Source organism: Lacerta agilis, chromosome 8, assembly GCF_009819535.1.
Source record: "Lacerta agilis isolate rLacAgi1 chromosome 8, rLacAgi1.pri, whole genome shotgun sequence".
Classification (NCBI taxonomy): Eukaryota; Metazoa; Chordata; class Lepidosauria; order Squamata; family Lacertidae; genus Lacerta; species Lacerta agilis.
The window spans coordinates 43,583,309-43,598,679 of NC_046319.1; the positions used below are offsets into that span (position 1 = coordinate 43,583,309).

Here is a 15,371-nt window from a genome sequence, read left to right on the forward strand (position 1 = left end):
TGCCTTTCCCCAATATAGCCCTCCTGGTTGCCATAAACCAGGGGTGGGGAGCAGAGGTGAATCTCCAGGCACTGGGGTGGAATCCTTAGTCTAACATCTCATGGGGTATGTGTGAAGTGGTGCCCCACCTCCACTTCAGAACAGTGCAACCACAAGAGTACTCTGTTAGAGGGGTCTAGTTGGAAGTCTCTGTCCAAAAGCCAAGGTGTGCGGCAAATGGGCCATAGAGTTTTGTTCAGCAGCGTGGAAGGGCCATCGATTTAGACCTGTGTCTTGTGATGGACCCATTAAGCCCATGATCGACCCTGTCATGCCTCAGCCATCTACCAGAAGACTGGGAGGGATCCACACCGAATGCCTAAGCCAAATTCTACCTATATCTGGAATCAATAGAGTTGTGGCCAGTTTAAAATCACAGAATGTTCTCCTTGTTCAGTTTGTTTACCTTCTTAGGCTAGATCTTGCTCCGAGGGGAGAGGTCACTGCAAGTGGGACTGCAACTCTTAACTCTGACCTCTTTTGTGCTTGTGCTTTTTCTTCTTCCCCTTTTCTTCTTTTGTTCCTTCTCTGCCCCCCCTTTTAAAAAAAACCCAACAACTATAGCAACATTACTGAAACGTTCACAGTAGGGCAGGGTGACACCCAATTGGGGATCCCAACCCTATATAGCAATCCAGTGCTATGTAAGGATAGGGCAGAAATACAGTTCAAAATAAAAGGCAAAGCTATCAAATTCACACTTTCTGAAACAATATGCAAAGTGAAGCAACCATCTTTCATAATTTAAACTTCTCTGTATTTTGAAATGCACTTCTCTGGCAGGGTAATGTGTACGAAAATGCATTTACTAGGTAAAGTGTGTATATAGATGCCTATATCAGTGAAAATAACATACAAAAATGCATTATATTATGGGAATTGTTTTGCAAAAATGTGTACACTAGGAAAAATTGCACACAAAATGTGTTTATCAGAAGAAATGTGCACTCCAGTGTTGATGAATTTTCATGATGACTTTAAAAACAAAACAAAACACTTGCCAACTGAATTGGAAATGTGTAGAACTGAAGACTGCAAAAATGAGAAACTGGTGGTACCCAAAATTTACCGGATAGTCATGCACCAGAGTACCAAGAGAGAGTGTGAAGTGGGTGGGTGTTTTACAAAGAAATCAATTTCAAATGCAGAGTCAGCATAGCAATCATGTGGGAGGAAAAATAATATAAGAATAAACCGAATATAGAGACCCTACTCTAGATCTGAATTCTCTTGCGTCTTCCAAGTAAATTCTTGATCATCTGAAACAAAGAAAGAATGTGATTGCTTTCTACTATCTGAATACATTTACAGATTTGTAGGTTAACTTAACAGCTAAGTTAAATTGAGTTTGAATCACCTTAGGGGACTTGATTACATCTCAACCTCTTAGAAAACCTTATTTGCAGTCTGTAAATATACTGAGTGAACCATCTAATGCAGTTCATTCCTCCACGTGTTCTATTTTGGGTCCTGATATAATTGAGAGTGGCAACCACGACTGCCGGTGACGTGACAGAATGCATTAAAAACTGTTGATGTATAACACTGCCAAATGAATTCTTCTTGCTTTTATTCTGAACCCATAATAGCAGAATACTAATCTCAGATCCACTGGAAAAAGCATGTCACTTTCTGATTTGCATTCTTTACACAAATCTGCAAATTAAAAAAAAAAAGGTCTGCTCCCCACCCCTTTCTGCTTTTCTACTGGCTCGCACCAGACAAATTTACTTAGTTTTACTTATTGTTTAACAAAATTCATATAAAAATTGACTGTAGTAAAAACCTCTAAGCAGTTTACGAAAATATAAAAATCATAAAAACACAGTTAAAACAGTTAAAAGATTTAAAGAGAATTTAAACTAACAGTAAATAAATAAATAAATAAATAAATAAAAACAAATATTGTCCAGCAGCACCTTATAGGCCAACTAACTTTGTTTTGGTATAAGCTTTCATGTGCATGCACACTTCTTCAGATACCTTCTTCAGATGCATGCACACAAAAGCTTATACCTGAACAAACTTGGTTGGTCTATAAGGTGCTACTGGACAATTTTTTATTTTTATTTTATTTTTATTTTGACTGCATCAGACCAACACGGCTACCTACCTGAAAGTAAAGAAGAAAAAAGAAAGAAATATTTTTCAACACTGATGTGTCTGAATAGGCTTGCCTCATCAAAAACCTTTTAAGCACACCGCAGAAGGAATACAGCCTAGGTTCATGCCTGACATGAATCGGCAGGGAGTTCCAAAGTGTGGATGCTGCCACACTAAAAGAACAATTTCTTACAACTGCTGGCAACAGTAATAGTGTCTGAAGAGGTCAAGTGGGCATATGGGAGAAGCAAAAATACCCTATATATTTTTCACAGAAACTCAAGGCATCTTACAATCTACAACACAAAAACCACAGTAAATCATAAAACTATCTCTGTTTAAATAATGACTAGTGACAATGTGGTGCAGGCTTTTCAGAAAAGAAACTAATACTGCCGACTCCAATCCAGACTCTTTTTCTTCAGTGAATGAAAATAAATGAAAAGATCAAGGCAATGTACAACAATGTGAAAGAACAAGAATGTGATGACTGTTTCTTCAAATGTTATTCTTCAAAGCATCACCACCCCACCACCAACAACACACACTTTTTTCTTATGCAGATTGTTCTGGCAATTCACAGTGCTGCATATACTGAAAGCAATAAATTGTGGAAAACATTATAATGGCAGGTCAATCATGGATGCCCTCCCTCCCTTTCATTCTCTTGTGCTGTAATCTCCATGCTGGAAAGTGCCAAGGAGTTACTATAATAATGGTCATTCATTAAGCAGTCATTCAGCACACAGAGATGGAGATAAATATGACTTACCTTTAGCATAGTAAATAAAAAGAACAGGGCACCAAAAAAGGTCTTGGGCCTTTGCCAGAGCCCACATAGCAGGAGCATTTGCAGTTGTCTGCATGACATCATATTTGTATATGGGGTAAAATTCTTCACTTTATGCATTGCATGTACACATGGGTGAGATAAAGGTTGCTATGGGAACCTGAAGTCTTAATTTCTTGACTTGAGTATAAGAAACAACAAACTTGGAACCCCCCCCCCCCCAACACTGTTTCATATGACATCCCACATATCTTGGAGGAAAGCAGCCGTGTTGAAGAGAGTTAGTAAAAGAAAAGGCAAATGTGAAGATGAGTGAGAATTGCAACTTCTCGTGTAGGTTTGGTGGAAGATTTTAATGGAAGCTTATAACAGAGATTCAGGAGATTCAAGCTTTACATTTAATAAGACTCCGTCTACACAGTTACTCAGCCTAATCTTGCTTTAATCTTAGGAAGATTAAGTCAGGGAGATGGCATGATAGAGGTTTTGTAAAATTTTGCATGATACGGAGCAAGTAAAAGATACCTTTCTCTCTCCCTCATAATACAACAAATGGAGCCCTTCCATTAAATCGACCGACAGTAGAATCGGGGCAGACACAAAAAAAGCACTTCTTCAGACAAATGCAAGATGTGGTGAAGCTAGAAGTGGACATGAATGAGAAAGTTTTAAGCAAGCATCTAAGGCATAGCAGCATAGATCAGTGGAGGCTGGTTCATTAGGGCCAATGGGCCACTGTCCCACCAACCTCAGTCTTCCCTGAAGACAGTCTCCACCTGCCTGCCTCAAATGTCTCTTATTAAAGATGCAGGCTATGTTTTCCCAAAATCCTCTGGATTGTTCTCAGATAGTTTCCAGATTAATTTTCAGACAGAGATGCGATGAGCATTGGAAAGTGGGTGGGTGGCTAGGTAGGTAGATAGATAACACTGGAGCCAAAAAGTCATGGAATGCAAGCAGTTATAGCCTTTGGCTCTTTTTATGCAAGGACAAAACAATATCTGAAATAAGCTGAGAAATTATTCACAACAGCAGTAATTGGTGAGAACACAATCTTCCTACCTTCGCTGTGCTAATTTAACACCTGCCAAAGGACACAACGTTAATAAACAGTGAAGCTAATAGCAACTACTCATCCAACACACTCACTGCTGCAGAATTTCTGAACAGGGAACAACTGGAGCTTCTTAGCAATTAATGCGGGGCACAACACAGCTCAATTTACACACTTTTAGGCTGCAGGTTCCATCGTACTTGCTCCAAATTGAGGCCCATTGGTTTCAATGGGAATTACTGTGATGCAAACTATGGTTAGCACATTTGACTGAATTTTGCAGGAAGTGAATTATTTGCTTATCTCCCCCCCCCAAAAAAAAAATCAAGAGAATTTAAAAAGTGCTTAACTTTGGCAAGATCATGTTCTAGGTATCAATATTAATGTCATTTCACGTTTTCTTATAGTTCTTTCTGACTTTTTTTTTTTTTTTTTTTTTTTTGTTCCAAATCTGAAAATCACTTAGAATGGTATGTCTGGGGTGTGAACAGACCAGAAAAAGCAAACAAACCAAAAACAGGCCAGCTTTTTCCTGTACATTTTACAGAAAGTTAGAAAATCTAATGATGCTTTTTCATGCCATGGAGATAAACTTGACTTTATTTTGAATACCTACATAGCACTTTTCTGTTATCAGATACTGTAATATCCAAAGCAGTTTACAAAACTGAATATAAAATAATAAGGCCACACTCAAACTATCCAGTAATGATCTCTTGCTTACATCTGCTGAAAAAGCTGCTGTAAGAAGGCACGGGAGCAAAGGCCTGTAAAAAAGTTGGCAATCCTAGATAAGTCTAGTTTTATCATGGGTTGGATCCAGACTAATTATTTTAGCTGGATTTAAATCTCATTGAAATTAATGGGGGGGGGGCAAGCTAGTCATTATTTGTGCCATTGATTTCAGTGGGAACTAGGTCCAACAAACTTAGTTCACATCCCCCTCAATGAATTTACTGGGGTGTGAGTGATTTAAACTTACAAAACAATCCTATAAATGTTTACTCAGAAATAAGTCTCATTGAATTTAATAGGGCTCACTTCCAGGTAATTGGATGTAGGATTGCAGCCATAACTTTTCTCCCTTCCCATGTGCAGTTTAGTCAAACCTGTGAACTGAAAACTTTTTGTTTTCTTTATCCTGTTGTAGGTCATTCATACGATGAGAGCCATTGACAAAGATGATCCTAAAAATGGACACTATTTTGTTTACAACCTTCCACAGGAAATGGCCAACAATCCAAATTTCACAATTGAGAAAAACCAAGGTAAATATATAATGCATAAATATAACATAACAGAGTGTCATGTGCCATATTTTATTTCTTTCTGCTTGCTTTGTTCTGTTTATTTTGCAAAGGTCTCTTTGTCTTCACAAATGAGAATTTGGCTTCAGTCATTTCAAAAGGTCTGGGACTGGTGCTGAAAGTCACAACTTGGGTTAAAATGATTTTAAGATATGGTAGTCACCAAGGAATTTAAAACTTCCTAGGACAGATTTATCTTCTAATTGGATTGTGGCTAATTTTGAAGTGCTGGAAATATCTAGTGTATTGATTTTTTTGTTAATGTCATGTAGGGATCAGCATATTTCCTCTGTTCTGTTCCTTCACTGTTCTGTTGGTTAGGTCTGTTCTCCATTCCACTCCTCCTGAATTTTAATGTTACAAGAACATTTTTTTAAAATAAATGCATAGAGGAGGTCACTGTGTGTATATTTGGAATGTGTCACAAAGAAGTCTATGTATATATACAACAGCATATGCAGTGCTATTTTTTTCTAGGAAAAGAGGTGCCAGAACTCACCATGAACGCCTCCCTTGTTTTCTTTTAATGGCAATGGCATCCACCTGAAAGGTGCTGGAACTGAATTCTGGTGAATTCCTGCTGGAAAAAAGCCCTGAACATATGTAGAGGTCTTTTATATTCTGAGCGATAGTAGAAGAGGATGGAATACATAGGTGTGCAATGCATAGCCATTTCCTTCCTTCCTTGAATAAGTAGTTTTGTATAAGCTACTGTTGAGCTTTCACTCTAAAATGGAAGGAGTAGAAATTTGTGATTAGGCTGGACATATAACAGCTTGACATTTTGACATCTGGAAGTAAATAAGGAACAGAATAACAATGAAAAGTTATGTAGTATGTTATGCTATTGAAGTTGTGTGCTTATCAATTCAAAGTGCTGCTTTTAATGTATAAAGTCTTGTGCAGTTCAGGATTCAAATACCTCTAGGACCACCTCTCCCCACATGAACTGACCTGGACCCTGTGATCATTGTCTGAGGTCCTTCTCCTTGTGCTTCCTCCACAGGAGGCCTGGAAGGTAGCATTATGAGCATAGTCCTTTCAAGCAGTAGCTCCCTGCCTGTGGGATGCTCTTCCCAGGGAGACACACTTGGCTTTTCCTTTCCCCTTTCCCTTTTCCCGTTACCACATATATCCCCAATCAACCACTTCAGTCAATGGAACTGATACAGTTACAGGTACTACACAATACCTGTTCCGCATTTGAAAGAACTTGATATTTTAGTGTGGCAGCACCTACAGTTTAGAACTCCCTTTCAATTGATATCAGACAAGTGTCTCCAATGTATTCTTTTCAGTGCCTGCTAAAAACATTTTTGTTTGGACAAGGCTACCCAAATTTTCAGAAAGCTGATGTAAGATTTAATCTGTTTTCAATCTATTATTATTTTAACTTTACAAAAGTCTTAAATTATTGTTGTTCATTCTTCTTATGGATAATTTCATGGTTCTATCTTTTTTTTTGTAAACCAATCTGAGGCTCTTAACAACCAAGCAGTGTGTAAATTTTATGAACTAAATAAACAGACCCATTGAAATTAAAAGAGATGACTAACTTAGGTCCCTTAGGTGGGTTTACTCTGAATATGACTAACATTGAGTAACATTGAGTCAAAGGACTCAGTGACTCCTCAAATAGAAACCTATCTTGATGCAAAGCCAGCTTGAGTAAAGGAGAATTAGTATCAAGCATGTACTAAAAGGGGGGGGGTGGACAAAAAAGTTGTTAGGTCAGCAAAATTTGAAGGACAACTTACCTTAGCATTGCCATTTGAAAAGGAAGGGCACACTTTAATCCTGTCACACTCTAGAATTGTCATTTCATTCACACCGTGGAAGGAAGAAGACAAATTTGGATCCCTTTTCTACTGTCATTGAGTTATAAAATTTACCCTGGCCTCATTTCCTGGCACACAGATTTACTTGAAGGTCAGGCAGCAAATGAACAGTAAACAGTCTTGAAAGATAATTTTCTGAATGTGTGGATTGTCACATTAGGGACTGCTCTTCATTGGTTTGATTGATACAGTCACCGGCTGCACTTAAGTCCCTTAAGCAGTGCATATCCAGGGATGGCTCATGCGTTGCATGTGTGCTGATGTGCAGCTGACTTGCTGAATCTTCACTCTGCCTCCAAAGCACCATTTCAGATTTCACTGGATTGGGGGGAGGGGGGAGAGAGGAAAGCAGGGAGGGCAAAAAGGTTTCATGAGACAAGATTCTCAGTCAATGTTTTCATTCAAGGTCTGCTCTTTTATTTGTTTGTTCAAAATTATTAGGTTGTGTCCAACTAATCCCTACTCAAAGTAAATCTATTGAAATTAATGCACTTAAGTTGCCCATCTCCATTAATTTCAGTGGATCTAAACTGAGTGGGACTAGCCTTGGCTAAAACCCTGCATTTATTTTTTAAATGGAAGAATGTGGACTAATATGGGGCAAAGCTAAAGATTTTTTTCCACCAGAATATCCCAGTCTTGTACCATCAGGACATGCCTTCCCCTCAGAATCAGGGGAGCAACATTGTTGCTTTGAAAGGCAATATTTTATCACCAGTCCTCACATATTTAAGGGGGAATCGAATGCACCAGTACAGAATGGGAAACACCTTGGCTTAGTAGCAGGGGCTGTAGTTTATCACAAGAAGGTGAGGTGGGTAGCCATGTTGGTCCTCCATAGTCAAAACAAAATAAAATAAAAAATTCTTTCCAGTAGCATCTTAGAGACCAACTAAGTTTGTTCTTGGTATGAGCTTTCGTGTACATCTGAAGAAGTGTGCATGCACACGAAAGCTCATACCAAGAACAAACTTAGTTGGTCTCTAAGGTGCTACTGGAAAGATTTTTTTATTTTATTTTGTTTTGACAAGAAGGTGAGTCATCTATTTGATGGAGCTGCAAAATTGGCTAAGGCAAATTGCAATTGGGTGTTGTGGTTAGAATGTCGCCCTAGAACCAGGCAGACCAGGGTTTAATTCCCCACTTAGCCAAGAAGCTCAATGGGTGACCTTGGGCCAGTCACTGTCTCTCAGTCTAACCCACCCCCACAGGCTTGCTGTGAGGATAAAATGGGGAGGAGGAAAACTACGTATGCCACCTTGAGCTCCTTGCAGGAAAGCTGGGATACAAATATAAATGAAATAAATAAAACACAACAAAGAAACAAATTCTAGAACCATTTTTTAAAAAAAATCACATGAAGTAATAGCTCCATCCCCCTCACCCACCTACCACTAGTCAGACCTCATCTGGAGGAATGGGACCAGTTTGCTACATCTAAAGACATAGGCATACTGGGATAGGTTCAGAGGAGGGAAATAAAGATGGTCACGGGTATGGAAAACAAGGCATATAAGGAAAAGTTCGAGGAAATGGACATGGTTAATCTGGGGGTGAGAGGGTTTTCTTTAAGGGGCAGGGGGGCCGGGGAGGTGGCAGTGAGATGATACCAGTTTTCAAATACCTGAAGCATTCTCTGAAGCCCTGTAGGCAAGAAACCAGCTAATTAGGAGAAATCATGAGATGGTGAGCAATCTTCAGTCAATGTGTTGTTGAATGACAACTCCTATCGTCCCTGAGCTTTAGTCATGCTGACTGAGGTTGATGCGAGTCGAACAACATCTGCAATAGCCACATTGGCTATTGCTGGCCTCTTCCTTGATGGAGGTCTTCATATACATACCAGGCAGTAAACTGTTGCTGATACTCTAGATTTCAAGAATCAAAAAGTATCAATATCTGTTGTTCCACCTTCTATGATACTTTGAATCATAGAAGGTTGTTGACCATATTAATTCTGCTCAGTTAGTTCTACTCCAAGTAGACCCATTGATGTTAAAGGACATGATTAACTTCGATTTGTTCATTTCAGTGGGTCTGCTCTGAGTTTAATTTAGTTGGATGCAACCCTACATTCTATGTTATACTGAAATCAGTGGAATTTAACTTCCTTGTAAGTGTCTCTAGAAACAGCAAGCTAGTGTAACAGAACATGCAAGTGCATTTGAATTTCTCTTTGAGCTTTGTGAGCACTCCATATCACTCATTAACCTTCCCCCTCCAATCTGTTGCCCTTCTGAGGTTTCCTCCTCATCCCAACCAAAGTTGCTTGCAGAATGGCACAGGAACACAGACCTCTATAATTGTTTATATCCTCCAACAAATATGTGCAATGCTATTTTTGTGTGACTAATTGTACTGCATTAAGGAAGTAACCTTTTTTTCCTGGAAGAGCAATGTCAAAGCCTACTTCCAGAATGGTATGCTGTCCTTTTCTTAATCATCATTATGTTTCTAATAGGTTTTGCTGCACACATATTGAAGGATACCCTTGTCCGTAAAAGAAGCTCCCTGTCTCCTGGGTTATAATTTCTATTCAACTTCAAATTAATGCCGATTGATCTTTATTATTATTTTTTAAGAACACTAACTTCCTCATTATAGAACACACACACACACACATTTTATTTTAACATCCGTGGAGCCTGTGGCCCTGCAGGCACTGGAATTCATCCCTGATGTCTAGGGTGTGGGTATGGCTGTGGGTGGATAAGTGGGTGTTCACATGCATGCATGTTCTATGAGGTAGTCTGATTTTGACCTCTTAGATCTTATGTGGCTCAGGACAGCCTCTTTCAATATGAACCAACCTGGACCCTGCAATCTTCATCTGAGGCTATTCTCAGTGTGCCTCCTCCATGGGAAGTCTAGAGGATGGCAACATGGGAATAAGCCTTTTCTGTGGTGGCTGTGCGTTACTGGAATGCTCTGTCCCACCTTGCCTGGCACTGTCATTGCACCAGGCAAAACCATGCTTTTTCATCAGGCCTTTGGCTTTTAATTATTTGCGGCATTTTTGCATGTGCAGGATGTTTTAATTTTGGTATCATTTTTTAAAATAAAATAAAATAATCTTTTGGGTTGTTTTTCTTTAGTGCTTGTTTTAATGTATTTACATGTTTGTTTGTTTTTGCTTAAAACATTGCAAATTCTTTTGAGCAGCCATGTGAAAAATACAACAACAACAACAACAACAAATAATAATAATAATAATAATAATAATAATAATAATAAATGTGCCAAGAACAGGTTGCAGTATACTCCTGCATACGCATCCTTCAGCATCAGCATATTATAAACAGTTAAATTATAGTCACAGGAATAGAATGGCTCCTGAAAACACATTTCAGGTGTCAAAGGCCAGGGTACAGAAGTGCATTTTCAGTTCTATTTTATACATTTTATGTACATTTTTATCTAATATATGCATTTGTGTATGCATTTTTTAGTTTGAGATCTTCATCACAAACTTTAAATTAAGTGTACATAATGAAGGATAGCTGTGTTTCTCTTTGCATATTGTTTTGAGTAGTGTGAATTTTCTAAGTTTGCACTGAACCGAATTTCTTATAAGGCTTGCATTTCCTGGGTAAAGTGAATGCTCCTGAATTTCTAAGGGATTTCATTGGCTGCTCTGCTTTTTTGCCTAGGTAAGAGATCTGGGTGACCACAATTTTCTGAGTAAGAATGAATTTAGGTTCAATTATCTTCCTTATCATACTAACAGAATCTTGGCAGGGATCCCCAACTTGTGCCATAGAGAGCTGAATATTCTCATAAAGGAGAGGAAATATGAAGAATTGCCATTTCAATTTCCATTCCACTTATGTGACCGTAAGGCATCAAATTAGACATAAACATCACTGGCTTTTGAGACAAACAGCTTATCAGGTGGTAGAATGGTTCTTGGACTGCACCAATTTAGACAGTGCAGGTGCCACATGTGTAGAGCCTTTCAAGCACTGTGTCAGTTTAGGCTGAGTGACTGGATGCTTCCTACTGAAAGAATATTCATGCACACAGAAATTAGGTTAGCAGAGAGGCTAGGTTAAGTGTTTGCTGTGTGGGGAAATTTATTTATATGAGGGAGTTTTCAGTCATTCAGTCCCTTTCCCACCCACTGTCTGAAGTGGATAGGAATAGTTTTATCTTGTGATACACAGTTTGTCAAAAGAGCCTCTTATTTCACCGCAGGTAGAATAAGACCAATCAGCAGTTATTCGAATGAATTATAGGCACTGTAAATGCAAGCCTTCCCACAGATTCAAGCGCCAGGACCCCCAGGTGTATGAAATTGCTTTATAAGAAAATAGACCAGCGGCACATCTGGTCCAGTATTATCTACTCTGACTGGCAGTGACTCTCCAGGGTTTCAGGTAGACGGGTTTTCCATTACATGCTGCCTGGTCCTTTTAAATGGAGAGGACAAGGATTAAAGCTGGGACTTCCTGCATGCAGACACTATGCTTTGTCAGTGAGTGAGCTGCAAAAGAGTTTGGTCAGCTGCTGGTTTGAAGGGACACTTGGCAAGCCACTCTTTGGTGAGCCCCCTTCACCACTGGCCTTAACTGTCAGCAGTAGCAAAATGCAGCAGAGTTGACATTTTAATTTCCAACAAATACTCTAGAGTAATGCTACATTGGGGGCATTGTGAGGAATTAAAGTTGCAGCTCGACTTAGCAGCTGGACAGAGAAAATAAAACAATATTGAGCTTTGCCAGGGTGTTTGGCCCTGAGAACTGTCCAATGATGCCAGGTGCTGATGCCAGTCCTGGCCAGTGGTGAGAGGAGTTAAGTAGCATTGATATGTATATGGGATGTGAAGAATCATTCGTTTCACCTGTCTTTTGAAACTATCCATTCTGGCTTTGAAATACATTCTAGAACAGGGTAGAAAGCCCTTTCCAGCCAGAGGGCTGCAACCTTGTGGGGGCCGCTTGCCAATAGTGGGCAGGGCCAGAGAAGAAAAATGGGTGGGACAAAGGATACTATTTATTGCCCATTGTGCAGTAGGCTATAAGGGACGCGGGTGGTGCTGTGGTCTAAACCACTGAGCCTAGGGCTTGCCGATCGGAAGGTCAGCAGTTCGAATCCCCGCGATGGAATGAGCTCTTGTTGCTCTGTCTCAGCTCCTGCCAACCTAGCAGTTCAAAAGCCCGTCAAAGTGCAAGTAGATAGATGCCTGTTCCTTGTGATGTTCATAGAAAATGTTTATTCTACAACTCCTTTAAGCAGAACAGATGGCCACTTCTCAGCCGAACAAGTGAATGCAGACAAATCAGGCTGTGATCTGAATCTCTCTCCCCTCCCCACCTTAACTCTGCCAGCAGGGCATTTGTGATTAGTGAAAATACCATCTCTTCCACAGGCCTGCTACACATGATGAAGGAGGTAATAATTGGAGTTGGGAGCAAGCAGATCAGGCTGAAAGTCATTGGGTGATGCCAGTGAGACTGGCTGAATATCCAATGGGTTTCAGGCTAGCTCAGCACCTCCCTGCCTCTCATATGTCTTATTTGGAGGCATTCCAACCTACCCAGTCCAAGGGGAATTTGGATTACTCTGCCTATCTCTCCTAAACCACAAACCACATGCACACACCAAACCAGCATAAGATTTCACCCTACTGTCTGTTCTGTCTAGCTAAAACCTCACTCACTCCTCTCCTGTACCCAGGATGCAGGCATCCAGCCCCCTCCTCCGCCAAAAGCCAGAGGTAATCCATCAAGGTTTTCATTGGACTGAAAAGGCCAACCCGATGAATCAAGCTCACAAGGAAGGGGCATCTGGTAAGCTGTTTGTCCCTCTTTTAGGCATCCTTAGGCTGTTCTTCAGTGGTGCTGTTTTGGGGGTTGGGTTCTCCATTAGGTTGTGATTGCGACTCCCCTTTAGCAATGCCCCAAGACTGCAAATTTATTTACACTTATATGCAACCTGAGCCTATGATAGAGGGGTTCGCTGCATTTCTCTCATAGCCACAGGTTTGGATTCAAGCAGAAATCGGCCATTGCTTTCTCTCTGGATTTCCAGATTGTTGCTTTTTTGCATCCAGGTTCTAGTTGCGTGTTTAGACTTTTTACCTTTCCCCGAAATAAATTCACACAGGAGTCAGATACTGGGTTTGGTTTTTGGCAGAAATCTAGGCCACAACTTTATTGATTACAATCAAGTGAGTGGCTGCATAGGTTCTGGTTCGACTATCTCCCTGCACCCATGCAGGCAGCACTGTCCCAGAGCAACGTTCATAGGACAGCCAAAGGATGAACACCAGGGACAGCTGATGGAGGGAGCTCCAATCAGCTGTCCTGATGTCCCCTGGAATTGGGCACGGGCCAAACCCCTTCCAGGGAACGCCAAACCAGTGAGTCCCTGGATTCCTTTACCGGAATATCCTGTCATTGCATAGGCGTGGCCACGTCACGTGTCATGCCTATCACCTGAACCAGAGCATATCCGCCACCAAGAGCGTAAGCGCTTGCCGCCAACCACTCACCCTTGTAACCAATCCTTCAACCCCACTGACACGGAGGTCAGCCATAAATCATTCCCAAATACAGACAGGTGAACACCATCAGGCCTGTAAAGGGATGCATTGTGATAGGTGATGCCTGGGTGGCAAATGAGTGCTCCCCCCATGGACAAAACCTTTCTGGCCACCACGCTCTGGATGCGTTTCCTGGCCCTTTTGGTGGCAGCTGGGCTACAACTCCCTCTCCATGCGTGCCTCTGCAAGAGTTCCGACCAAAATATTTTGAGTCCAGGAATAGTTTCCGCCAACTCTTCCAAGTCCTCCTGCATGCGGGTCCACAGGCTCAGGCCAGGAGCTTCCAGCAGGTGATTCTCACCCAGCTGGAGCACCATTGCAGCAGGCATGTTCGCAATAGACAGCCTGCTCCTGATCGTTGGGAGAAGCTCTGCCGAACGCATTCCTTGTCTGGAAATCCAGGACAGCCGCAAGTGCCCGGGAAGCCCGAGCTGGTGTCCAATTCCAGACTCTGCCGCCCTCCTGCTGGCCCAGTGGACAATGCTGTGCCCGACAATCCAGATGTGCAATGGAGGTGGACCTACAAATGAACAAAAAACAATTACTGACTGCACCTCAGTGCCGTTTCCGGACGTACCCTTTGTAAGCCTCGGATTTCCAATTTAATATGCATGGTGCAAAGCATATTGAAAGTAATCGGTTTTGGGGCTGGGGCTTTTTGTGGCTGCAGTCTAGCCCAGCCTTCCAATGCTTTTCACACTACAAATTTGGAGCAGGGGTCCCTTGAATAAGGGGACTTGCAAAAGAAGGAAATGACCGATGATTGCATTTGAATAGACTTCACGGCCCAGCCCAGGAGACGCAGGTGCGCTAAATATTGCAACACCTCTTGTGTATTTGGGCAAACGGCCTCGTGAACTCCAGGGCACTGTGGCCTGAAGGCCAAAAAGTCCTTCCAGGCCTTCTTATAAGACTGGAAGGTGGATGAAGATATGGATGCGATTACTCCCTACATTACAATTTGCTGCCAAGGCTCCAGAGGTGCGGAGGGAAATATTCCGGAAGTTGCTGGGCTGCTGGAGCTAAAGTTCTAAAGCGCTCTAACTGAAAATGTGACAAAGCATCAGCAATTTCATTACACAATATTAAACTTGAGGTATCACAACACAAAAGTGCACAACAGGGTGGAGACTCTTTTGGAGTGAGAAGACTACCTGGCCAGCACGCTCACCAATGCCTGGTTATCGGACCAGAAGCAGACACGCTTATCCTGGAACTCACAGGTCTAAATGTGCACCGCTACTACAGTGGGTTACAACTCAAGAAAAGTTAAACCGCGAAGAATTGCAGTACCCTGCCAGTGCCCGGGCCACCGCTGGGCACACCAGCAGCCCCTAAAATAAAGTCCAAATCCTAATGAGCCAGCAGCATCTGAATGGACCTGGAAATCAATTTCCCAATTGAGAATGTCCTGCCACAAGGATATTCCATTATATCCATCAAGGAACTCTAGCCAACTCTGGTCCAGAAATGCCTGTCACAGGCAATGGCTGCTGCCTCCCCAGTTATAGAGTAGGTCAACTGGACTATGGATAGGTAAATCCAGAGATGTAGGCAGCAGAAATTACCCCTGCGAAAACCTGAAAGGCGTCAAGCCATTTATCAAAAGAAAAGGCAAGCCTTGCTGGCTTTCTTCCTCAGTGATGCCCAAGCCTTATCCTTAACCTGAGTGTCCTCATCTGGGGGAATTAATTTG

At 41.4% G+C, this 15,371-nt stretch overlaps 1 protein-coding gene across 3 annotated transcripts in view; it reads left to right on the plus strand.

Moving 5' to 3' along the window:
- The window catches only part of CDH8 (cadherin 8), a 236,931-nt gene that overhangs the window by 200,037 nt on the left and 21,523 nt on the right, over positions 1-15,371 (plus strand). For 2 of the 3 annotated variants that reach the window (XM_033157166.1, XM_033157167.1), the window contains one exon: positions 5,137-5,254. In XM_033157166.1, coding sequence (XP_033013057.1) covers positions 5,137-5,254 — 118 coding nt within the window. Of the gene's footprint in view, positions 1-5,136; positions 5,255-12,828; positions 12,921-15,371 lie in introns of those variants that run through there. The other variant, XM_033157168.1, reaches the window with a different exon arrangement.